General features: G+C 46.0%; 2 protein-coding genes across 4 annotated transcripts in view; one reads left to right on the top strand and one right to left on the bottom strand.

Moving 5' to 3' along the window:
• ABCB7 (ATP binding cassette subfamily B member 7) overlaps window positions 1-6,714 on the bottom strand; it is a 37,180-nt gene extending 30,466 nt beyond the window's left edge. Inside the window, exon 1 of the mRNA XM_080352502.1 lies at window positions 6,540-6,714. Coding sequence (XP_080208628.1) covers window positions 6,540-6,707 — 168 coding nt within the window. The 5' untranslated portion in view covers window positions 6,708-6,714. The remainder of the gene's footprint in view (window positions 1-6,539) is intronic.
• Window positions 6,715-11,949: 5,235 nt separating this feature from the next.
• UPRT (uracil phosphoribosyltransferase homolog) lies at window positions 11,950-25,330 on the top strand. 3 transcript variants are annotated; one of them, XM_080352447.1, is made up of 7 exons: window positions 11,950-12,238; window positions 17,108-17,150; window positions 20,150-20,219; window positions 22,336-22,398; window positions 23,141-23,302; window positions 24,068-24,166; window positions 25,036-25,330. In XM_080352447.1, exons 1-7 carry the CDS (start codon window positions 11,958-11,960, stop codon window positions 25,140-25,142), a joined length of 825 nt encoding a protein of 274 aa, XP_080208573.1. In that variant the 5' UTR covers window positions 11,950-11,957; the 3' UTR covers window positions 25,143-25,330. The 3 variants fall into 3 exon arrangements, with proteins under 3 accessions (XP_080208573.1, XP_080208575.1, XP_080208574.1); XM_080352449.1 differs by lacking the exon at window positions 17,108-17,150 and adding an exon at window positions 13,696-13,815 and having other exon boundaries at window positions 12,186-12,238; XM_080352448.1 differs by lacking the exon at window positions 11,950-12,238 and adding an exon at window positions 13,693-13,815.
• The last annotated feature ends 112 nt before the right edge of the window (window positions 25,331-25,442 follow it).

Genomic DNA, 25,442 nt, shown 5'->3' with positions numbered 1-25,442 from the left:
ACATGCACGTCACATTCAGAGAATATTAATCTGGTTTATGTAAACAAGCATAAGATGAAAATAGGGCAGATGGCTTTGTTTGTTAACAACTGACCACAGAAAAAGAAAACTGGTGGGGAGCAGCTGTAAAATAAATTACATTCAACCATTAAAAATGCTAAGTGACAATGAACCTTTCTCTTCCCTGAATCCCCACTCTCATCAGACTTCATTTCTTTTGTACCATGAAAGCCCAAAGTTTTCCCTTTCCTCTCATTTAAATTTTCTCCCAGGTTGTCTTCTGTCTCCTTTGAAATATTCTTTTGTTCTGTTTTTCATTACAAACTGTTATTCTTATGCTTATAGGTTCATTTCCAACTCACCTTGGCTCAGCTCATGCCATGTTTGTCTCACAGACCATCAGGCAAATCAAAGCTACAGCTCTGGACTGGGAAGCACAGGGACTACCAGAAATTAGAGCGTGGCTGACTACAAGTTTTAGGTAGGTAGGACATAAAATACCCAATATTCACATATCCATCAATGCATCTTTAATAGATGTACTGCCTAGCACTAACTGTAGCACACTTTACATGTTACACTGAGACCCGTTCATTTTCCATAAGAGTTTCAAAGGACTGTTTATTTTCCTTAGATCGACTGGCTGGCAGCACTTCCCCAGTGGCAAAACAGGGACCTCTGTTTGGTGGGCAACGATGCTGCCACATCATCTTTGACACATTCAATATTAAATCTTCTACTGCTCTGTCACAATACACCATACACCTCACACTATATAAAAATCACTACCACAGAGCAAAACAGCGAAAAAACTGCTCAAGGCACAGGGCAAATGTCAAAAACGAAAAATAATAATTTGATCATAAAAAGGGTATTTTTAACCTTGACAAACAGCAGCAACATCATATATTTTATACCTTGCCTTAAGCATTCCTTTGCTCCTGTCCTAAGACACATACCATAAGTTATCATTTAGGTTTTTTTAAGAAAATTAAGATCATTCCCCTTCATGTCACCACATTGGACCTACTTACTTCAAACATTTCCATTACGTGACATCACGTACAAAGACTAAATATTACAACTATACATTTTGCCCTTAGTAGAACTAAGTGACCTGGGTAAACAGCCCTGATGCTTCCAGGACCTGGGTTAAATGAAGGAGCTTTATTTACAAGGCACTTAATTGCAGATACAGCCCTAACTTTACAGTTTCATGACACCACAGAGGTCTCAATCTAAACTAATAGGCTCTGCATACGGACAGTGACCGTTTCACAAACAGAAAATATAATGGAAAAAGAAGAGGACTTCGAGATGCTTCAGTATATACCAAATTAATGTAATCACTACAAAGGCAAGGTTATTTTGGATAAAAGGTCCCACCAACATGCAAGAGGAGGAGTACGCACCCTTAGCAGTATCCTCTACCTGACATACGGAAAAACCAAGACCAAATGAAGTTGTACAACCAGTACAGAAGGCAGCAGCATTCTCTAATTCAGCAAAGACAGTTACACCGATACAACTCCACCTGCTCCACCAGAGGCCATTCAGAAGGACAGATTAAACCATGACAATTCACGATTTATAGTGGAGACATGATCCACGGTGGAAGCCTTAATACCAAGGAGTCCTACATTCACAGCAATGAGATTGAGTTCTTGTCCCCTACAGCTGGAACCTCTCCTGAGCAGAACCATCCTGTCCTGCTTGGAAAAAAGAAAATCTTTAGTATCATAAGAACTGAAATTCAGGTATTTAACTCTGAATTCATTTTGTTGTTGTTGTTTATTCCTAGTACATGGGAGTAGACAACTCATGCTCCAACAAGTATCGGGAAGAAGCTAATTACTGTTCTTCTAGAGTGTACTCATAGGACATCATAAAAATATATTACTAATAATTCATATACTTTGAACCCAATGTTCAAAAAGCTCTTTTCTGAGTGACATATGAGACACACAATGTCACAGAAACAACTCCTACTGAGATCAGTCTGGTCTCAGTTACTGCACTGGATAGCCTACTTACTTGACTGAAGCTGTTAACTCTCATGGGGTTAAGAGACTAATACAGCAAAAAGATGAAAAGATTTGCACAAGGTACAAGGAAAAACTTGTTCTGATTTTCAGTCTTGAGCCTGGAAGACTGGAGGTTTCAACTTTCTCCCAAGCTACTGCTAAACCCCAAGTTTCAGCAAAGAAATAAAGAATTAAACAAGGTGAATAACTGCTAAGTCCTCTGGCCATCACAGTATTATTAGAAAACTGCCCAAGTGAGCGGGACAGCAGCTCATCCTGTCACTCTGCACATCCCGCGGGCAGGCCTGGGACTCCACTTGCCCTCACTACAACTCTTTCCCGACAGATTTAAGACTACAAAGGAAAGGCATACTTGAACCTTATTGCAACACATCAAAGTAACAGTTATTGCTTTAAAGGAGCAGGTGCAAGTCCTGCTTATTTCTGAATTTAAGAAATTATGCGGGGAACATTAATTCTGGCATTTCCTAACTTTAGAATGCCTGACTCTGCACCATTATGTTATTTTAATGTGTTTTTGATATGATTCTATAAACTGTAAAGGATGAAACAGATGTCTAGCACTGATTGCACATAAAAGTCATATTGCTAAAGTGTCATGACTGCTGGTAGTAATTTAAATACTATAAATACAAACAAACAACAGGGATTAAACACACTTGCACAAGGTCAAATCCACACTTAGAAGCTTCTCTCTGGAGTATGTTACGTGCTGTTCCAGATGTAATGGGAATGGCTTTTTTTAAACTAACTGTAACAGAAAAGATAGCCAAAGGTAGGATTCAAGTACCTGGGCAATATTCAAGTCCCATTGTTAATTTTTCTTGGTTTGCAAACTCTGCAAAGATGTATAGCAGAAAGCAGAAGAAGATGAGAGAAAGGTGAAAATATTCAGGTATAAATATAGACTCAACTGTCGCCAATATGAACAATATAACTTAAGTGGAGTTAACATTTAACAACAGCCAACACGCAATTGCTCTGTACACACACCCAGAGCAGATGACACCAAGAAGATTAACAAAAATACACCTTGAAGAGATTTCCCTGTAACATCTCACTAATACTCTCACATTTGGCTTATTTTGGTAAAACACAACCCAATGGCAGAACGGAAAAGCCACATAGCATCAACAGCGGGTACCTCAACGTACACCACAGCACCCCTGCTCCAGGGACTGCTGTTCACTCTGTGCACCCCTGTATTTCCCAAATGACTTTAAGAGCAAGTCCTAATATGTCCATCTGTTCTACTTCATTATACACCCTTCCTCACAAAAATTTTCAGTATTATTAGATGTCCATTTTTACAGACATATGGGATTGCTGCTCTGCTCCGCAGCAATACTTTCTCTCTAAAGGGATTTTGAAAATTCAAGGAATTTCATATACTCCCTTACAAAGCACATATCTGTCAATAAAGACTGTTGACTAACGGAGACTGTTGATTTATAGCTCCCATGCATCAAGCTGTTCAACCACACCAAAGTCCAGAGAGGGGAATTTAGTAATGCACAGTGACATGTGAAATGACGTCTGGACAATAAACCTAAGTATAATTTTACAGAACAGACCAGGCTTCAGGGAAAAAAAAAAGGCAAAATATAAATACATTTAATGAAAGCACCTGAAACTTCTCTTATGACCACTTCCAGAGCAAGGGGTAATATTAAATTATGCAGAAGAATGTGCTCTTTATCATGTCAAATGGCAGCTGGAAGTGCAAGATAATATGAGGGAAAAGTAAGTCTATTTTTTACCGTTACACTTACACTAATTTACAAAGCCCTGCTTTCTACAACTGCCAAAGCCATCTCTGAAACAAACCTCTCAGCATATTTCTTGACTTATATAGGCACCTAGTAAAATAATTATCCTTAAGTTAAAGGCTGTTGGACCTTTTCGGTCAAATGCTATTTTCCTTCCATTTCAGTTTTGGATTGAATAGAATTTCTCACTGTTTTTATGTTCGATGCAGGCAAACTGTTCCACAAAAAAAAAATCCTAAGCTTTCTAGAAATAAACTACAGTCTCTGGTTACTTTTCTAAGTTCACCAAGCAGGCCACATCCAACATGCCCATTCTCTCTATTACTCCTCAGCAGAGATCCTCACTTCAAAGCACGAGTTTTGACACATTGAGCTACAGTTATGGAAATTTAAAAAATCATCTTAACATCAAGAAACAGAGTCTGATCACAGTTTCACAATACTGATGCTACCCGTTTTTCCCCTCCAGAAATTTAGCTATTTTCCTCTCCAGGATACAAATGTTACATTACTCAGAAAAGCAAAACTCTCATCAAAACTGCTGAAAAATGCAAGTGTGCGGGAAGAACAACAAGGGTCTGTAATGCAACAGCACCCAAACAACTCTACTTCATTTGAATCTCCCCATACTAAGTGCCATTGAACATATATAGATTGTATTATTGTAATACAATTACACTTACAACTAATTGTAAGCTAAGAAAAAAGCTTAGAACCGGCATGAAACAATGAAGACAGGCTGATAAAGTAGTGCACAGATGCGAAGTAGAGTAGAAGGGTGGCAGACAAGTGCTTGAACTCATCTTCTTCAAAAACAATGGTTCATTTTGCTTTTATGGTCACACTTCAGAGCTTCTTCCTTCCTTCGATCGTATTTTTGCTCGCAAGTTAAGCTGTGGCTATAGTGTTTACCAGTCTGAGCTGTAAAAGGTACGACTCTTGACTGACACCGCTCTGCTGTCACAATCCTCTGTTATTTGCATAGTCACATCAATAGAAGCATAACTGTGCTTGTGCAGTTGATTTTACTCACAAAAGCCATTTTATTACAGCAGTAAGAAGCACCGTGTCGCTGGGGATAACCATGTCACACCAGGTGCGCCCTTGTGGGAAGGCCCTTGCTATTTCGGAATGCTTTGGGGACGATATGCCGTCAAAGCCAGCTGGCTGGATTTCACATGCAGTTGGGTCCTGCCAGCTGAAGAGGCTGGATCATGAGCATTTATTTCACATTTACTACCCTTGTTTATGTTCAACAAGCTACCGCAAAATCTAACCCATATCTGACACCTTGAATACAGCAATACAGGTAAAAGAAGAGCTTCCCCACATGCTACTGAGTCATCACATAGTAGCCCAGAGGCTTCCACGAGAACACATGCTAAAAAACATTATTTTCATTAAACTTTATTCCTAGTCGACTGTGAAGCATGCAGCTTAGGACCATGGCAAACAAGTTTATGTTGTTTTAAATGTAAAACCAGGCGTGTTTCTTCATTTTTTTAATATATAGAAAAGCTTTCAGAAGAAACACATTAAAAAAGAGTTTTCAAAACGGTTTTCATTAGTGTACAAACATAACAAAATAATTAAATAACTCAAAGAGGATTCACATACTTGATCCCAGATGATTTTTTTAAATGCTGAATTACCTAATTCATAAAAATCAATGACCACTCTGAAATACAACCTGCTGAAGTGCCCAGCCAGCTTTTGACAGTCACTTCTGTCAGTGCAAACACAATGTTTCTTGAACTAGCTGAAAAATGGGAAGAAGAAAAGGAAATTGAAATCACAGGACACTGCATGTTCACAGGACACAGCAGATTCAATTAAACATCGAAAAAAATTATGTGAACTAGTCCCAAAATTTTAAAGGACGTTAAAACAAAAAATTCCAGAACACTAAGTTTGAGCCTCCTACTAAATAACAATCACAAAAAATGCACAATACACTTGGGGGAAGTAAGACGGAGGAAAGAAAAAGGTTATTACCACACACAAATAACGGCCAAGAGTTTACAGAAAGTTCATTCACTCAATCTTTGGAATATGCTTCCTTCCTTCACTTTGAAAAACACATATGAATTACTGAAAGCTGGACTCCTTCACTTTGAGATATGTACTTGATTCTGTACTTGTAACAAAACAAAAATTCACCAGAACGTGTTACAGAAACAATTCCAATTTCCTTTCCCTATATAACGGCAAAATTAGCTGTCAGGATAAGTTATTCTCTAAAGTTTAGCATCAGTTCAAAGGCATTGCTTTTATAATGCTTGCCCACAAAAAAAAAGATGGTTTTGTCCACAAAATGCCGATGGAACGCACCACAAACAGGCAGGACGATACCCGAGCACCAGAGCGGAGGGAGGTCCAGCCTGGAGCCGGCCGGGCCCAAACGCGCCCACGACTTTATCGCTCACGCCCAAACCGCCCTCCCCGCAGGCTGCACAGCGAGCACCGCCGCGGCCCCCCCGGCCCTTCCCGCCCCCGGGGCGGCCTCCGGGAGCCAAGCGGCGGTACCTGACCCACCCCGGCCCCGGCAGGTGCCGAGCGCTGACCACCGGGCACGGCAAGGACGGAACAGGCCGCCCTCGCAGAGCCCGCGGGGACAGCACCGCGGGACGCGGGGCCCGGCGCCTCTCCTCAGCGCCTCTCCTCAGCGCCTCTCCTCAGCGCCTCTCCTCAGCGCCTCACCGCTCGCCTCCGGCGCCCCACGTACCTGACCGCTCCTCGGAGCCGCGCGGGCCCGGGGCCGCCCGCTTCCCGCCAGCCAGCCGTGCGCGCAGGCGGCGGCGGCCGCCGGAGGCCGCAGCAGAGCGAGGGCGAGCAGCCGCCGCTTGCGGGACGCGGCTGCCGCCAGGCTCCGCGCAGCCCCCAGCAGCGCCATGTCGGGAGGGCCGGGGAGCAGAGGATTGTGGGACGCCGGCGGCCTCGCTGGGCGGAGCGGCGGGGCGGAGCGCGGCTCCCGGCCCGGGCGCGGGGCGGAGCAGGCGGGGCAGGTCGCTATGGCAGCGCCGGGACCGCGCTCCCGCCCTGGGGAGCCCTCGCCCGGCCGCCGCTCCCTGCGGTGTGTCCGCCCGCTGGGTCTGCTAAGAGGCGGGAGGGTGCACAGGCTGCCCTCAGCCCTGCCATGGCGCCCTGAGGGGGATGGACCCTTCCCTGCCAAGCTGGGGAGCGGCCAAGCCCTTCCCGAGCTGTCACCTCCTCAGGAGGATTTTTATTCTGACTGTCCAGCCTGTTTGTGAAAATGGACTGTTGAAACACGAGGGTCCTCAAGCCCATACCACACACCATCAAGCACCGCTCATATTGGCCAGCAGCTCCATTAACATGGCAACGCTCTGAAAAGTCTCTCCTGTTCCATGGGGTGCTTCTTCCAAACCACCCATCAGCATTCTCATGCTGTCCCCATGCACGGCCGGACACCGCTGTCACGGTCACAGAAGAGGGGCCCACTCTGGCACACGTCCCTCTCGGCACATTTCAGGGACCCCACAGAGCAGCCGCCCCAGCGTTTTCCTGGGCTTGGGCCTGCAGAGCCGTGAGGGGAGCGCGGCCAGCGGGGATGGGGTCACCCAGCTGACACACGGCCTGGCACCTCCCTGCACAGACCCAGCTGCACCCCACACCTTTCCCTGCGTTAAAGCCTTGAGATACCTTAGAGAATTCCTTTAGCTAACGCAGCTCACAGCTCAGCCTTTGAGAGCAGAATAACGCAGCAATAGCATGGTTCCTAATTAAACACCGATTTAGGAAGATAAAGCCATGCCGTGGATTAAATTCACAATGGCTGGTACACTCTCATCTGATTGGCATGCAGAGCCGTGAGGAAGCTGTAACTCTGTGTGGCATTTTTAATCACATAAAGATTTCTTCAAAGCTACCAGAGCTTGACTACTGATGCTCTTGCCTTGAGGGAGGGTTGTAAGCTCATTTGCAGAGCAGAAAGACAGACAGACGGAAGGGGACAATTGGCTTAAAGCTGATTTTTAATGAGGCAGGCTTTCTCTAGTCTGTGCTTTGATACGCAACTTTGCTTCTGACTGAGATTCGCTTTAAACGACAGAGGCGACATTTCTCTGTCACTAATTTAATTCTTCATCATAATTGCATCTGGCAGAGCTTGGTCTGAACAGTGCCGCCCAGTGGCACCATCATTCAGTAAGAGAAACAAATTCTAGCCTTATGGCTTCCATATGCCTGCTTCCTTCTGTGTGCCCTTTTCAACGTGGAAGTTTGACCAGGCAAAATGGGAAATTTGTGACTCTGTCTGGGACTGCCCAGACCGACAGGTTGACCAATATTACAACATCTTTTGAGGGATTTCAAATGCTTCTGCAATGTTTCCATGTGCACTGCCAAGACAGCCTTCATAGACACAGTGCACGTATGCAGATACAGCGCATTCAGGATCCACCTGACCACAGGCTCCCAGCCATATGAGACATGTACAGTATTTCCAACATATGAAGCTCTTTGGACATGCGCCACACAGAATACCTTGTATGTACACAAAAGAACCCTGAGCTGTGGTATCACAATATTTGACATAGCTTTAATGCTTTTCTAATGGAGATTTACAAAATCCCGCAATAAATGTATTGTTAAGCCTCACCATACTATTCTGGGACAACTGTATCATGACAGCCTTGTCTTCATTAAATACAGAGAGAAGAGCGTGTTCCATATACCTGTACACTGTGTCATACTGATTAGTGCTAACAGCAGAAACAACAGCAACATTTATGGTTTATAATGCAAAAATAACTTGCTAGTATTATGCTATATACTAGCACTTGTTTATCTCCTCCTGTATGTTTATCTGTACCGTTCTCCTTGTTCCTTTGAGTTTACACCTGTATTTAGTCTTAAGCTGGGTCCTGCATCTTCCCCTCTCCAGGCTTTCTTTACCAAGGTCCTTCCAGAGGGGCTGAGGTTTCCCTGAACCCTTGTGTGCTCTTTGCCACCAGAAATCCATTCTGTGGATGGGCTCCCCGGACAGTGAGGATGCAAGTGAGATGCCACCAAAGGAGATCTGGTTCTTGGGGGACCACTTGTTCAACCATGCCTGCCAGCACGTGAGGCAGTGGGCCTCTGCCATGCTGGGAAGCTCTGGAGAGCCTGGTGACCTGGTTCATCACGAGACCAATTCCAGTTTGGTATTTTTATGGCAGAGCTTTTCCCCTGTGCTCGAGGAACTGGCTGGGAGTATCGGCTTTCACTCTGCTGTCACTATATGCCTCAGCCTTTGTGAGGAAGGTGACTTTGTCCATCCCTGGGCTGTCTTTGGCAGCAGGAACTGTTCCAGGCCCCAGAAAGATGTGTGTTGTTACTTTGTAAACTTATTTACTAACTGTCTAGTGAAGTCTTTTTTCCCTTTACCTGATACCAGATTATTTATACTTCCCCATGGCAGTGCTTAATACCATCAAAGTAATTTTCCTTTGGAAATGCCTACTTGTGTGTTCAGGAAATATTACAGCTGCCTTTCTACTTTTCCAGATTACTTCCATTTGCAATATAACTGAGCCTTCTTTTCGAATCAAATCTGCAACGAAACCCCCACCCCATTAGCCACAGGCGTGGGGGTGGGTTCTAAAGCTCCAGAGCTCATTAGGGTGTTCTCTGTGCTCCAGCCCAGCAGAAGTGAAGACGACAGCGGAAAAAGTGAGGAGCTGAACCAAGCAGTGTGCAAGGACAATTACCGGTCCCTAGATAACCTCTTGTGCCAAGCACCCTGCTATGCCTGGCCACCTCCAAGGGCCATGCTAAGAGCGTGGAGGTCCTCCTGACCCAGGGGACAGACCCAGGTGGATAACCTGGATGTGAAGGCTCAAACCCCACTCTTCATGGCGGTCAGGATTGGCCACTGGCAATTCATGAACATCTTGGACATGTGAGCCAGTCCTGCCAGCAGCATCTGCAAAAAACTGCTCGCCACTGCTTATCACTGCAAGAGATGGAGACATGGACATCCTGCGGCAACGTCTGGACCATGGCATGGAAACCATGATCAAGTGAGGCTGCCCGAGTGGGCTGCCAACTCAGTGGCCTGTTCCTGTCCAATCTACCTCGTATTTACATGATACCAGATTATTGATACCTGCACAAGGCACTGCACAAACCTCAAGAGAGACATAGGAAGAAAAAGAGGCCATATACCTACAGTGGCCAGAAACACGACAACCGCTTCTCTCAAAGTCACCTAACCAAGAGAACAAAGCTCATGCTATAGATACAGAAAGCGAACAGGAGAGTTTTATAAACTTGCATTGCTAAAGCAACTTGCCACAAAAAAAATAATTAAAAAAAATCTGTTTCTCTGCAGATTTAGTGTAGAAGCAGAGGGTCTGCTTGGAGGCAGACAGAAATCAGTGTATACCAGACTCATTGTTCTCAACAGCCTGAGGAAAACAGTCATCCTGACAGAGCTTGAGCTGATCCACTGTGACTTGGAACGCATTCCTCATTCTATCTTTAGCCTCATCATTCTGCAGGAGACAGACCTGAAGGGCAATAACCTAAAGATCATTGAGGAAATCATCAGCTTCCAGCACTTGCATCGTCCCACTTGCCTGAAGCTGCGGTACAACCACACTGCAAACAGGCAACCTAGACAATTTAGCACGCTTTTACCTGCTGTCAGAGGTAAGTGAGAAGAAACTGTGGCAGCTGAACCTCAACAATGAGTGTACCTTGAAGAAGCTGCATCAACGGGATGACCAAGAACTTTCAGGATAAGCTGGAACTGCATCAGTTCATGTTGAGTGGCATTCCTGACACAGTCTTTGACCTCATTGAGCTGGAAGTCTTGAAGCTGGAGCATCTGTGCAGATGTATGCTTATGAGGATCTCTGGCATGTGTCATCTACAGCAGAAGGAAATGCGTGTTTCTTCTGCTTGTAAGATCTCACTTGGCTTTTAAAGTTTTCCAAACCTTCTATACCCAGTTCTGATGCTACTCGATTGCTACAGGTATGCAGGCCAGGTTTTCTTGGCATGCCTTATACTGACAGAGGTGCAGAATTTTACACATGTGCAGAGGAAGCTCAGTGGAATGCAAGCTGGGCTTCAAGAGCTGGTGCCTCCTCATGTCCATGTGGGCACCGGCACGTTTCGGTGCCGAGGTGTGAAGCTGTGACTGCTGGCTGTTACACACCAACCTGCAAACCTGACTCCTTGTGCCTTGGTTACAGGAGGGGAAACAAGCCTGATCTTCTCTTTGTCTTTTCTTCCTTTTTATATTATGGTAAGGTGTGACTTTTGTGTAGACAAGTTTTGAGAACTCCAAATAAGAGTTTTAGAGGATATCTTCCTTCTCTCTAGAAACAAAGACTTCCCAGCTCTTATTTGTTCTTAGCACTTGCACTGTGTTGCTTTTCTTTCCAGTGTGAACGGACTAATGGACCGCCCAAACTTCACATTCTTTTCCTTCTCTTTGTGGCCGTCATGTTCTCTGCAACATGGCGGCCGGGGGCGCGCCCCGGGGCACGGCAGCCGTGCTGCCGGAGCCAGCGGCTCTGCCCGCGGCAGCAGCACCGCAGCCGGCGGCGGCTGCCGGCGGATCTGCTCCGGAGCGCGGTGAGGAGAGTAGCGGCCGCCCCAGCCCGGCCCGCAGCTGCGGCACCGCCGATCCCCGCGGGGGTGGGCGGCGAGTCGGCGATCGGACCGCAGCTGCTGCCCATGAACGACCAGCTCCGGGAGCTCCGGACCATCGTCAGGGACAAGACGGAGCCCGGCGGGCACGGGGCGGCGTTGAGCCCCTCGCCGCGGGCGCCCTGCGGCTGACAGGGAGCCCCCGGGAATAACCTGCCGGAAAGCGGGAGGAAGCAAAGAGCGAGGCTCCTGCCGCAGACCGCTGGCTGGCGGCGGACCCCGACACGCCGTTCTCGCCCACCGGCTCCGAGGTGCCCGAGAGCGCGGAGGAGCTGCGGGGCGAGGCCGGGAGCGGCACTGAGGGACAGAACGCCCCGCCCCCCGTGCCCGCGCTCCCGCCGCGCCCTTGAGCGGCGGCGCCGGCAGCCAATGGAGCGCGGGCGGGCCGGCGCGCTGCCTCCCGCCCCCCGCGCGGCGGCGCAGGCGGGGTCGGCGCGGCGCGTGGCGGCCGGGGCCGCGCGGGGGCGGGGCGCCCCGGCGCATGGAGGCGATGCCCTGCCAGAACCCGCGGCTCGGGCCAGCGCCGCAGGACGAGCCGCCGGCCGCAGCGGGCGGCGCCTCCCGGCTGATCCGCTTCGCGGAGCCCGGCCAGGACAGCGGCTGCCCCAGCCCGGACAGCAGCAGTAGCAGCAACGGGGGGGTGGCGGCGGATGCACCGCCGATCCCCGCCGGGGAGGGCGGCGCGTCGGCGATCGGGCCGCAGCTGAAGCTGCTGCCCATGAACGACCAGCTCCGGGAGCTCCAGACCATCATCAGGGACAAGTGAGCGCCCGGCGGGCCGGGGCGGGCGGGGAGGCCGCGCGGCGGTGGGAAGCGCGACCTGAGGAGGAGCCGGGGCGGGGCGGGGCGGCTGAGGGGCGATCGCCGCCCGCCGGCCCTTCCTCAGGGAGCCGCGGTCCCGCCGAACCCGCTCTCGGCGGCCTGCAGCGCCGGCTCCCGCGCAGCCTTCTGAGGGATGTGGCGGCCGGCGCTGCCCGCGGGCTCCCGGCGCTGCTGTCAGGCGGCTCCGCCAGGGCCCCTGTGGAGCCGTGCTGCCGTGCCGCTCAGCGCGCTGCCCGCGGCGCGGCCATGTCTGGTGACGTACCCGGGAGGGAGGGGAAGGGCCGAGCCCGCCCGCCCCTCGGGCAGCGCCACCGGGGCGTCGGTCGCCAGCTCCGCCCCGGGGCCGCCGGCAACAAAGACATTAATTCGGCGGCTTTTACAGCCCCATACAGGTTTTTCTGTCCCTGATGGGAGGGTTTTGCGGACCTCCGCAGCGCGGGCGGCTCGGAGCTTGCTCGCCACAGCATCATCAGCCTACAAACGAGTGTGAAGCCCTTGAGAAAGGAAACTGTGGCTTATTGTCGCATCGTGGTGTCCCGGCAGGAGCTGGGGCTCGTTACTGCTGTCTGCGTGTCGTGTCAGGCTCGTCTCGGTGACAACCAGTGATAGGACAAGGGGCAGTGGGTTCAAACTGGAACACAGGAAGTTCCACCTATATATGAGAAGAAACTTGTTCCTGGTGAGGGTGGCAGAGCCTGGCCCAGGCTGCCCAGGGAGGTTGTGGAGTCTCCTTCTCTGCAGACATTCCAACCCGCCTGGACACCTTCCTGTGTAACCTCATCTGGGTGTTCCTGCTCCATGGGGGGATTGCACTGGATGAGCTTTCCAGGTCCCTTCAACCCCTGACATTCTGGGATTCTGTGATACTGCACGCAGGATGGGGTGGACTAAGACAAGGCGGATACAGGAGCACAGACTGGATTTAAAGGTTGGAGAAGGACACGTGCTAGGTTTGGGAATAAATGGCAGGGAAATGACATGAGTTTGCTGAAAGATTTGGGCTACTATGTTAAGGAAAATGTAAGGGTGAAGTCTTTACAGCCTGTAGTAGTGTGTGTGGAGGGTGTTAAGGATTTTGGGACAAGGATGGCCAGAAAAAAAAGGATCACAAGGACAGCCTGAGAGAGTTAGAAATAAGAAAGATTGGAGAAAAATGGGACTAGCTGAAATGAATGTGAACTGGGATCAGATGTTTGAGGAGCAGGGACTGGAACAAGTTAGACAAAAAGTAGGGGATAGCATAGAGACTAGATGATGGTGAGCTGGGGGAATGGGAGAGAGACAGTATTAAAGAGGCAGACAAAGAGAGAACAGTTTGTTTATTTAGGACACATTACCTGAAAGGAGCCATTTTTTAAGACATTCTTTTCCATTGTTGTCATTTTGTGTTCACCAAGAGTCCTTGCTGCCACCATGCCTTGTGAGACAGAAAAGTGTTTTTCCAGTTTTACAAACCTTAAGCTGAAGTGCTGAAATCCATGCAAAATTGCGCCCCACTGCTGAACATCCAATATGAGGTACTTAACACCTAATGTTTTATTATGCCTTATATAGCATCTCAGATGTTGAAAACATACCCCCCACTGATCACATTTGTAGCTTTGATTGTTCAGCAGTTGAAAGGTGATATTGTAAAGTATTAAGGTATTTAGCATGCGACATATGACAAAGATAAGTAGCAGCCATCTCTATTAAAAGTACAATTTGCGTATTGTGATGCGAGAACCACCAGCAGACACGGAGGTGTGAAATCGAGTTTATTGATGGAGTGATCAGGTTCTGAATAAAACCTTCTCCTCTGGCGCATTGGCTTTCTAACATCTGCAATAACTAACACATGGCACAGACATGGTTCTGCCCCTTCTTTCATATCTGTCCATCTTCTGCGTAGTGCACATTTTGGTACTTCCTAGTTCTTGAGTGCTTAACTTTGTAGCTAATACTACTACTAATAATACTAATAGGCGAAATACTAATAGTGAGAAGAAAATAGCATATAGTTTTGATACCTAGGCAAATAGTGACAATGTGGTTGCTGTAGCCAGATAGGTTTTTCTGTTATTATTTTGTTGTAAGTAGGTTTTGGACTCTTGCAAATACATTTAATAAGTTTCTGGTTATAGTGAGCTTATTTAGAAACCAGCAGCTGATATTTTAACTTTGAAGAGATTTTTTTTTTTTCAGAGTTGCGTCAACGTAATCGTGCAAGATTTGTTAAGGGGAGGTATAGAATAAGATGTGTAAATAATGCATTACTCTTATAGCTGCAGTAATAGCAAACTGTGCTTTATTCTGAGTGTGATGCTGCCCTGGCAGTGGAGGTGTGACTGTCACTTCAAGCTCCCTTCCCAACCCATGAGGAAAGCTGGACAACAGCCTACTCAGAAAGGCAGGTGGAGGCTTTGTATGTAAGAACAGTAGAGAAACAGTATTTTTTGTTCTGTCCCAGAAAGTGAGCTGCCTCTCTGTAAATGAGTGACCTCAGAGTGGCCTATTTCAGTGTCTGTGATTCAAAAAGATGCTAAAATGTGCTCAGCAGGCTGGGCATGCTTACGTGGAGCTAAGGGTCGTCCGGCCGGATGCAGATGACCTCAGGGACTCTGTGTTGTCCGTGGTGTGAGCTGCTCAGACAAGTGGAAAGCTCTTTCCTTGTTCCTGAGAGAATTCGGAGAAAGAAATCACAGCCTTTCCATTGAAATAACTGTGTCCACTTTATAAAAGAAAAACCCACCTTCATGTGACTGATTGTCATGTCCTGCGGTGGGTTCAGAGACCGCTGAGTCCATAATGGTCATCTGATAGACTAAAATGACCAGGTATTTATTTTGTTTCATTAAATTAACAAGAACTAGGTCTGGGTGCCAGAGTCAGGGAGACGGATAGATCACCTCACCTGGAGCGTGCGTGGGTTTGCTCATCATCCTCAGCCTTGTTCGCTTTCCGTCTACTGAATGCTTGATGGGTGGGCAGATGCCTTTTACACTGTGAATTTTGAGTCCGCTAATGGGATGTGAACTGACGCGTTTAAGTATTGGACATTTGGGAACAAACAGTTACAGCCTCTTTCTAAGGACGGTACGATCTCAAAGTCATTTCTAGCCCGCACAGACTAGAACCAGGGATCTGGAGGCTGAAATTAGTAGTGCAGCAATTTGTAACGTAGGGCTCTGGTTTTTGTTAGAAGCTAATTCTTTAGCTCAGACTAGTAGCATCATTTTAAATCCTGATTTAACAATAAACATTATTTAAATATAGGTATATAAAGGTTATTGTGTCTGTTATGTGAGATGATTCTGTCGTGTTCTGCTAAGGCTTCTAGTTCCTTAGGGAACTGTGAACAATATAGAAATGAATCTAGAAGCAAGGAGAAACCCTGCAGTTAGCTTGTATTAGGGTACGTTCCCCAAAAACATTTATTCTCACCTCTTAAGACACGCATGTGACTTTAATTGTACATCAGCCATGCTTCCATACCTTCAGGAACAAAATGAGAATAATTTTTATTGTTTAACACAATGGTGGTGGTGTTAGCCATGTGTTGTTATACAACAGTGAGGTGGTAATGCCTCACATTTTTAGGTGTTGTCTTGTTACTTGATTAAGGAGCTGAAAAGGTTTGGAAGAACCTACACACTTTACCACTTCCTTTAAAATAAAAATTATACACACCACAAATAGAAATACAAATCCCTTCAAAAATCTTAATAAAATCACTTTGTATGATTGTAGGGTTTTTGGGGGTGTGTTTTGCCCATTTGAGATTGGAGTTTCTTTTGAGTATTGCCTTTCTGGTTAATGTCAAAGTACCAGAAAGTTACGAATATCCTGTTATTACCAGAAAGAGTGGAAAAAACAAAAAAAATAAACAGCATTTTTACTAATGTGTTATTAGCACAAGGGAAGAAATAAGATTAGGCTGACACTTTTTAAAATACATCCAGAGCATAATGGTTTGAAAATGAGGGACAGGAATGCCTGCTGTGATAAACTGCTAAAAAGTACCTGCTTTTGGTGTTGATGCTTTGTCTGAGTGTTTTTAAGGCCAGTATACTGTAAATGTTGGCCCCTTAGTTGGAAATTTGTCCTATACTTGTGTAGCGAGAGTTGTTGGTCTGGACTTGGGAAGCAAGGTGTTAAAATCTGCTTTTAGAATTCAGGCTTTTAACAGAGCGCACTTACACAGTACATAGGAGGAGGAACTGAGCTTATTCTGTGTCCTGAATGGGCCCAAAGCCATCCCGGCACACGTGCAGAGAGTTGCAGCCAAGCTAATAAAATGGCAGAGAGGCATTTTCGTGGGAATATTCCTTAATCCCTGCTTGTTTTAGTCTCAAGTTCACTAAGCTAGTCACACTGAATGAATTTTAGATAAGATACGATACATATCCTGCTTATCAGGTGTCTTCACTCGGTCTCAGGATCTGTGGTATCATTGTCCTGTGGTTTATGGTCGACTTAAGAACGGGTGGAGCTCAGCTTTCGCTCCGAGCTGGAGGGAACAGCCCAGGCTGGTGCACATCTGAGTGGGTGAGGTGTTTTGGAACCAAGCTTGCACAGCAGTACAGTGGATAACCTACACAATAGGTTATTGCATTGCCAGCAGTCAGAGGCAAACCCTGCGTTACCTCACTGCAGCTCGTTCGCCAGGAAACCCATGAAGCAGAGTCTCTGTGGGATAGATTTAATACATGGTAGGAGACGTTTCTCTGAACTGCCTTTAGAATACATTGCCCTTGAGCTAGTATTATATTTAAGCAACGTTCTTAAAATTATTCCACAATTTAAAATACAAATTATTACCTTTTTCAGGAAATCCAGTAGAGGAGACTTCGTATTTTCTGCTGATCGTCTGGTAGGTGAAGAGTTTCTTCTTCTTGGTATTGTACTCTCCTGTAAAATGGGTCTTTCAGGATAGAAAAATGCTGGTTTGAGAGCAACTTTTCTACACAAAGGAAATTGCTGCTTGACAGCAACTTTCTGTACAGGGACTTCTGTTTTCTGTTATGGACTGCTTTCATCTCAAAGGGTTCCAGAAACCATGTTATTTTAAGACACGACTACTTCAGGACAGGGAGCAGTAGTAATAAGAGAATACTGTTTAAAAACAGATGCACAGAGGCTAGAGATAATTCAGTTTTACTTTGAAACAGTACTTCTGATCTTGTGAACAGAGCTGTACAATTTCTTACAGGCTAGATGTTAGCAATTGCTTGCATGCAGAAGTGCCTCCTGGCACTTGTTGTGTATTAGATTAGTAGCTCTGGGTGCATCCAGACTGGGAATTTGTTTTTAGCCATATGGTAGTTATGAGCAGGGACAAAGCAATTTGAAGTTTTCACACATTTCAGTAAGTCAGAACAAAGACTGTTGGGAATGCAACATTTATCTCATTTAAATTACTTAAAGAAAACCGCAATACTCACGCCCACACATATACTCCCTTGTATTCATGAGGGTGTTTGCTGTTGGCAAATCCGCATTCGTTAACAAGGAGAGTTTTGTCTTTCCTCCTCTGGCAAAGCTGAGTCGAGAGACCATTTAGTTACAGGGAGACAGGCTTCCTGAGATGACCCCAGTTTTAATCGGTGTCTGATCCAGGCTTGCTCAGAGCTTAGATATGACCACAACCTAAGATTGTGACTGCAGTGCTTTTTACCTCTGCAGCTTTTCCAGTTTCCCCCTGCTTTTCCCTTCTTGAGGATATTTCTTGCATTCCCATTCACCAAGAAACCATAAAGGCCCAAGCCAACAAATCCCACCACTTGTAACTCATAGATCAAGTGAATGACTACTAATAGACTTTATTTTTGTTATTGATAACTTTAATGATTTTAATTTGTGGTCAAGCTCTTCTACCTTGGACCACAACGTTGCTTGCCCGCTTCGTGGGACCAAAATAATCCCTGTTCTTTCTTCCAAGCAATGGCAACCACCTCTCTGGGGTAGGAACAGGGCTGCTGGTTCTCAGGTCCAGAGAGAAAAGAGGTGGAAATTATAATCTCTGAGCATGGGAGCAGCAGAAAGTGTAGTGCAAAAATAAACGTTTTATCAACACTGACAGGTTTACAACAGAATCCTTCCCAGTCTCTGTGTAAAGCATTGATACCTGTAGTAAAACCAATGAGGTTATTTGTCTATAGACCTCGATTGGTTTACTCTAAACTTTTGGCAAATAACGTGGAGCAATGCTAACCCTGTCAATGTGACAGCAGTATGAAAAGCAGCATTTCTTGCAAACCTGGCTCATAGGTTGGCTTTCTTTGGTGAAATAACTTTTGAAAAATAAAACAAAATTGTGTACAGATGTCCCAGAAACCTAAAATTAAAGAAAGGATTTCTCGGCTTGTTTATGTTAGAAGATGTCTTTTTGTAGAAGAACACTGGTGCCATCAGTCTGAGGCTTAAAGTGATTGAGTCAAAAACCCTACTTGCAGAGAGACAGGAGGAAGAAGAGGAGGAAGGCAGTAGAGCTGGCAGTAGAGCATCTACAGATGCTTCCTGGAGCCATCAAACATGCCATGAGTCAAACTCAAAGAGGACTGACAATTCAAAAGGACCCATTTCCCATACGCAGTTTTGCTACAGTGGAAATACCGCCCCGTGAATTCCTTTTTCAGTTTTTGCTCCCTTTCTATGCTGATTGCACCCTTTGACCCCCTCACTGATTTAGTCTGACTGCTGCCTCTGAATACGGCTGCCACAAACCCCAATCTAGGAAAAGATTCTCATACCAAAATGCCTAAAAATATCTTCAAAGAGGGACTATAAATTTAAGGGATGGTTTCTGATTCCTACTAGTGGCAGCCTGTGTGCAAGAAAGTAGGGCAGAACAGAAGAACAGAAAAAAATCTTCTGGTCTGCCCTGTTTTTGGAATAAGAAATGTCTGAAGTGAGCAGTATACTTTCTCAGTCCCAGGAGCAATCACCTCATTTCTGCCATCACACGCTGCCTTTTGCTTAACAGTTTCATCTTTGCCTTGGCAGTAGCTTTGCTTGAGCAGTTCTGGCCTGTGAATCTTTGGCTCACAAGCAGAGAGAATTGTTACGTCTCTAATACCCAGAGCATCTCTCACATGATCGTTCTGGGTGCAGATGAAGACGTTTCGGTAACTTAGCTGGGGGCACAGCTGCAGGTCCAGCACCAGGGGAGGGCTGGAGGTTTTCTGGACACTGGAGGGGTGTATGTGGCTTGTAAGCTGCACCTTTGGTGATGTCCCTGCTGAGCTGGGCCATCTGCACCCTGTGACAGCGCAGGTGCTCGGCAGAGCATCCCCCAGTAACCACAGCTGGCAGGTGCCAGAAGAGGGAGGCGACAAAGAAATTTCTAGATCTACTGACTCATCTTTGGGCACTTGCAAGTGCGTTTCCATTGCTGCAGCTCCCGTCGATGTTCTAGCAGCCACAGCTGCAGTTTAGTCACAGAAGTACGGATGTGAAAACAGACCTCAGAGACTCACTGATGGGCACTAAGAGAGGGTAGATATTTCCATTTCACTAGTTTTTTCTGTCAACAAAATTAAGTTACATTCGTGCTTCACTCATTTGTTGAGAGAAATTTGGCTGTGATGCCTCTGCCTGCCACATATAAATAAAGTCAGTTTTATGTTTGCTGACAAAGCCCCTTCCACCTGGTTTTCTTTTGTAATGTTTTCATTTGATTTGTGGACAAAACATAGGCATCACCCCCAGAAGGTCTCTAAAGTCAGTCCCTAACTAGTATTAAAGAGACCCTTCTAGACCCTCCAGGCTGTTAGGTGTTCACCTAGTCCTTGTGAAAACTACTCAGATTTAGTATTTTATCTCCACAGATAACAAATCCCTTTAGGCTGACTGATCTCTTTGGTTCTACAGATCAGACTTGTGGTTGAAGAGGGACTGAATCAACTGCCATACACAGAATGTACTGTGACCACTCCAACAGGTACGTGAGAAATAAGCCCTCCCCAAGTAGGGATGGAAGCGGAAGCTTAACTAATACAAAAAAAATATGGAACTGTTACATGAATCATAGAAGATATTGAGTTGGAAGGGACCCATAAGGATCGTTGAATCCCACTCCCTGCTCCTTGCAGGACTGCCTAAAACTGAACCGTATGACTAAGAGCATTGTCCAGATGCTCCTTGACCTCTGACAGGCTCGCTGCCCTGACCACTTCCTGGGGCACCTGAGGCTGGAATAGTTTGACATTCAGGGTAGAGCACAGAGTTAAGGTCCCTTCTGACATTTAAAAAGCTAAAAGGTGTGCAACAAGGCTACTGAGCAAAACTTAAAGTTGTCATTTTACTAAGGTTTTAAACTGGTCTTGCAAAACCATGATGAAAATTTACGGGTTTACGTGCAAGATCAGTTTACTTGCTCACATTGCAATGCTGAATTAAAACTGATGACAAGTCACAAAAAGTACTTTGCGCAAGCAGTTTTGCCATGCCAGCCTAAATCACTCACTGTTTGCAACTGGGGCCCAGCTGGGAGCGATGAGAAGCAGGAAATAAAACGTGGCTGTGTTGACACTAGAGGAAACGCATTGCAGTAGTTTTGGTTAGCTCCTTTTAGCTGTAAAGGTAGTTAAACTGCAAGTATTACCCAGAGATAGCTGCTTAGTGCATCAGGAACTTCTTGGGAAGTGCTCAGGTACCACTGTGAGCCCACAGCACACCCGTGTGACACACCAGGTGAGTCCTCTCCTCTCTGACAATAGCATTTGCATTTCTGCAGGATGAGAGCAGCTCTGCACATTCACACATTCTCCTCTGCAGTAAATAATTTCCATGTCTTCAGTTTTAGTTAGAGAGAAGATGGACTGAAAACACTTAATTCTGAAACTAGACAGATTTTAGGGAGGCACAATCACCTCCTTTGTACCTTTTTAAATAAAACAGCAGCTGCTTTACTTCTTGAGTACTGGCATCACATCTGTTCCCGGTCAGTTGACAACAGATGGATTGGTGACCATCTCTGCATTATGGAGTCTGGCTGACAGGTCCCCGCAAGTAACATCCCTAGGAAGCTCTGTGGGTCTTTTTGAATGGCCATTGCCCTGGCCATGGGCACAGAGTCTCAGACCTTTCCCTCTGAGCACACGTCACCTCAGTCAAAAGACCTCGTGTCCTGCCCTTCCTCCCAGTCCCACTGCAGAGTTTTACTGCCTGGAACTCCATTAGCTCTGCAGCCAGCGTTTGCCCTTTCACTGCAACAGCTGCTCTGAGTGAGGGAGCTAAACTGGTCTCAGCTGGGCTCTTCTGGGAGGAACTGTCCCTTGAGAACTCAGATGCTCCTGCATGAATTCCTGGCTGCTCCTCCGAGCACTTCAAAGATGCCATAACCTCAGGTGATTTCTGCTCTTCTGGGCTCAGAAGCACAGCACCCCTCAAGGACACCACTGAAACATCCTGTTCTTTCTCCTTCAATGGAGCCTTTGGGTTTTTTCAGGCAGGCCAGGGAGCATGCAACACCTGTAGGAACATCACACGTTCTTCTAGCAGTGGTGCTGGGCAGGCTTGCTACCAGCTTCTGGTAGCAAGATCTGAAGAACCATGACTGGGACAATCTCATTCTTTGAATTAATAAGAGACCTGAGCTCACAGCACTGACGATCGTACCTCTCCACTGCACATTTTCCTCTTTTTTTCTGTCAGCGATCAACAACACAATGACAGTAGCACTGTAGTGTTATGTCAGGTAACTCCTCCACCTGCAGCTCTGGACTGCACTTACCTGGCTTAAGGGATGTACTGTTCACCTTTATTTTGTATAGTGCTCTTCACTTAACTCAGGTACTCTGTGATTATTTTATAAATCATATACTTGGAAAGGATCATTTCTGTGACGCTTTTCTAACACGACTTTTAAAGTAAAATAAAAAAATCCTTTACCACTTCTGTTTTTGGCTCTGTTCCCATGGCTTGTTTAAGGGCTGCAGGGTACGGTGTGCAGATGGGTTCGTGGTGCCTGGTGACAGACGTGGAGCTCACTGTTGTCCTCTGGGAATTTGGGGGATCTTGGTTCCAGTTACACTGACGTCTGCTTTTTTTCACAGGACACAAGTATGAAGGAGTCAGATTTGAAAAGGGAAACTGCGGTGTCAGCATCATGAGAAGTGGTAGGCAGCTTCTGGTTGTTGATTGAGGACAAATGAAATGTTTTTGAAACCTGTGATCAACTTCCTTTTAAAAATGGGCAACAACGTTTCTCCACAGCAAAGTTACACCCAAACCTGCCAGTTATTATTCTTTCTTAAGTATCCTTGATAACAAAATGTCAAGTAATACATTTCATTAACTTTTTAGGAGACAAACAGCTGCACTAGATTTTACCTGGCCTCTTCTGTAGCAGCTGTTAATGGTGAGAGGCCAGGACAACTGCCCTTGTTTGCCACAGACTCCTCCTGCTCAGAGACAGGTGTCCAAATAAACCATGTTCAGGGGTGGTAGAGTCTCTGTTCATTTTGCCCAATTCTGTGGAAACCTTTGTGTCTGTGATGTAAAATCAGCAGCTCCACAGCTTCCCGCGCTGTGTTTTGTACCAAGGTGTCTCTGGGCAGAGCTCAGAGATGTTCCCCAAGCCCCACAAGTTCGTTTGTTGTCTCCAGTTCTCACCTTTGAGAGCTCAGCACTGGTGTGTGGGAACAATAACCTGTTATACCAGGCAGACTCATTTTTCTGTCTAAACAGATGAAAAAGGAAAACAGCTTCAAGTGTTTTTAACACTTAGAACTGAGAAAAAAAAAATATCTCCATTTCAGAACTCCTCACCAACACAGTGACTGGGGACTGTCTATTTGATTGTGCCATTTCTTAGCGTGTAACACTTTGTCATTGGCTTCTTTTGCTGCTCATTTTGAGGAGAGGCAATGGAACAAGGTTTACGAGACTGCTGCCGGTCCATCCGCATAGGAAAAATCCTGATCCAGAGTGACGAGGAAACTCAAAGAGCGAAAGTCTACTATGCCAAGTTTCCTCCAGACATTTACAGGAGAAAAGTTCTTCTTATGTACCCAATACTCAGTAAGTGTCTTTCATTTTATGTACCATTCAACCCATCTGAACAGGGAGTGCACTGAATTTAAAGGAAAATTTCCAAATTTCAGGGGCTTTGATTAGATTTTTTTCCTTGATTTAGGTGACACAGGGCATTTATCAGGCTGTGCCAGAACACGTCTTAGTCAGCCTGCACCAGCACAAATGCAGAGCAATTCATTTGGGCAGCCTGCGGCTGTGAGAAAGGTTGAAGCATTAAGACTTGATATAAATTTAATTTTTAAAATTTTGCCCCGAGAAAAGACTCAAACAGTATTTTTTGCATGCTCTTAAAATACATTTTTGGATATCATAATCGTAGAAGTAAATTACTTTGAAATTAAATACCACTAAAAGAGTAATCTGTTAAGCGTGGTAAGGAGTTTGTCAGGATGAAGTAACTTTTCCAGTGTAAGGTTTAATTCTGGTTCTACACATGCGGCTCTTAATTGCCATTTTACTATTTGAGATGAGCTTTCTTGCCTCAGGGCTTTAATAAAATGCACCGACTTCAGTGCTTTACAACCCGGCAGCGCTGGCTGTTTCAGAGTAGAGATGAAATTCCTTCATCGGGAGACCAAAGTTTTCTACAATTAATACCCACAGAGATGATCGTTCCCCGGTGGGAAAGGACCGGACCACCATTCAGTCACACACCAACGTTAACACGGGTATTCTCGGGTGGCCCAGGACAGGTTCTTCAACCAAGGGAGTGAAAAAAAACAGTTAAAATCTCAGATTTACCTCTTTTAGGTACTGGTAACACTGTCATTGAGGCTGTCAAAGTTCTTGTAGAACACGGCGTCCAACCCAGCGTCATCATCCTGCTGAGCCTGTTCTCCACACCTCACGGTGAGTCGAGGGGCTGTCAAGGGACACAAGAGCCAGCATGGGTGTGTTTACTGGGGAAGAGTGACACAAGTTATGCGCTTCGGACAGTGCAAGGGACCTGTTCCTTTGCTAATAATGATAATATTGACAATAACCTCAGGAGAGAGGGGCGTTTTTGTTTCTGAATTATAAAACTGAGAGTGAACAGCAAGGGGTTTGGTGCGGGCCAGCAGGAAGGAGAAGGCCTCTTAACACCTAATGGCAAAACTGCAAATGGTCAAGCGTACCTAAAAGCAGGGATTTGCAGCGCTGCCAGGTACACAAAACGCTTCGTGCAGCGACGCACAAATGGAGGCCGGTGCTGCCATTGCTCTGGACCATCACAGCCCGTGGCTGGTGCGGAGTTGTTCCGCCACCACAAGATCACCAGTTCTGTAGGGAACATGAGATCAATGAAGCTACAGAACCGCCCTGTCTGCATGTTACAGAGCTGAACTTGTGCAGGGCAATCCAAGAAAGGAACCTCTGTTTCTGTGAAGTAGGAAAACGGATCTTGTGTATTGTTTTTAAAAACTGGCTGTGGCAGAAATCACTATCAAAAAAGTCAGCTGAACTGCAGAGAGTTATTCCTGGCTGGTTCTAACCACTTTGGTGGTTAGATCAGGAGTATATGTGTACGGTAAAGAAAAATCCAAATAAGGAAACCCAGAAAAGCAGCCCCCTAAACTCAGGAAGTTTCTCCTCATAGACAGTCAGCTAAGGCAGAAACATGGAGGTGGAAGAACAGAGCCTGACTTACCTGTGGAGCGCTGCTGATTGTGATTTAACGTATGGTGCTGAGACACAGCCACGGGGCTGTAGTGATTATTGCCTTTGCCCTCTCTCCAAAGGTGCCAAATCGATCATCCAGGAGTTCCCCGAAATCACCATTTTAACCACAGAAGTTCATCCTGTTGCACCAACACACTTTGGACAGAAGTACTTTGGAACAGACTGACACTTGGAACAAACGCATATGACTATTTGACATTACACAGGGTTTTTTTTTCTACGTTTTGTTACTGTTGAGTTGATCAAGGGCATGTTTAAAAATCTTTTTGGCCAAAGGGGCAAATACTTGACTTAGATTAGCTCTGGTTCGTTACTGCCTGACCACTGAATCGGGTACAGAAACAAAGCTGTCAGCTCACGGTCAAGCATCTCAGCGTTGGGGTGGTGTAAATTGCTACACTCTCTGCTTTAATTTATTTATTCTTCTATAGCCTGTCTTGTGGCTGCTTGCAAGAGCAAAATAAAA

Source organism: Nesoenas mayeri (genome assembly GCF_963082525.1).
Source record: "Nesoenas mayeri genome assembly, chromosome: 13".
Lineage (NCBI taxonomy): Eukaryota > Metazoa > Chordata > Aves > Columbiformes > Columbidae > Nesoenas > Nesoenas mayeri.
Note: the sequence above shows the minus strand (reverse complement) of the source record. Positions and strands in the feature narration are given on the sequence as shown.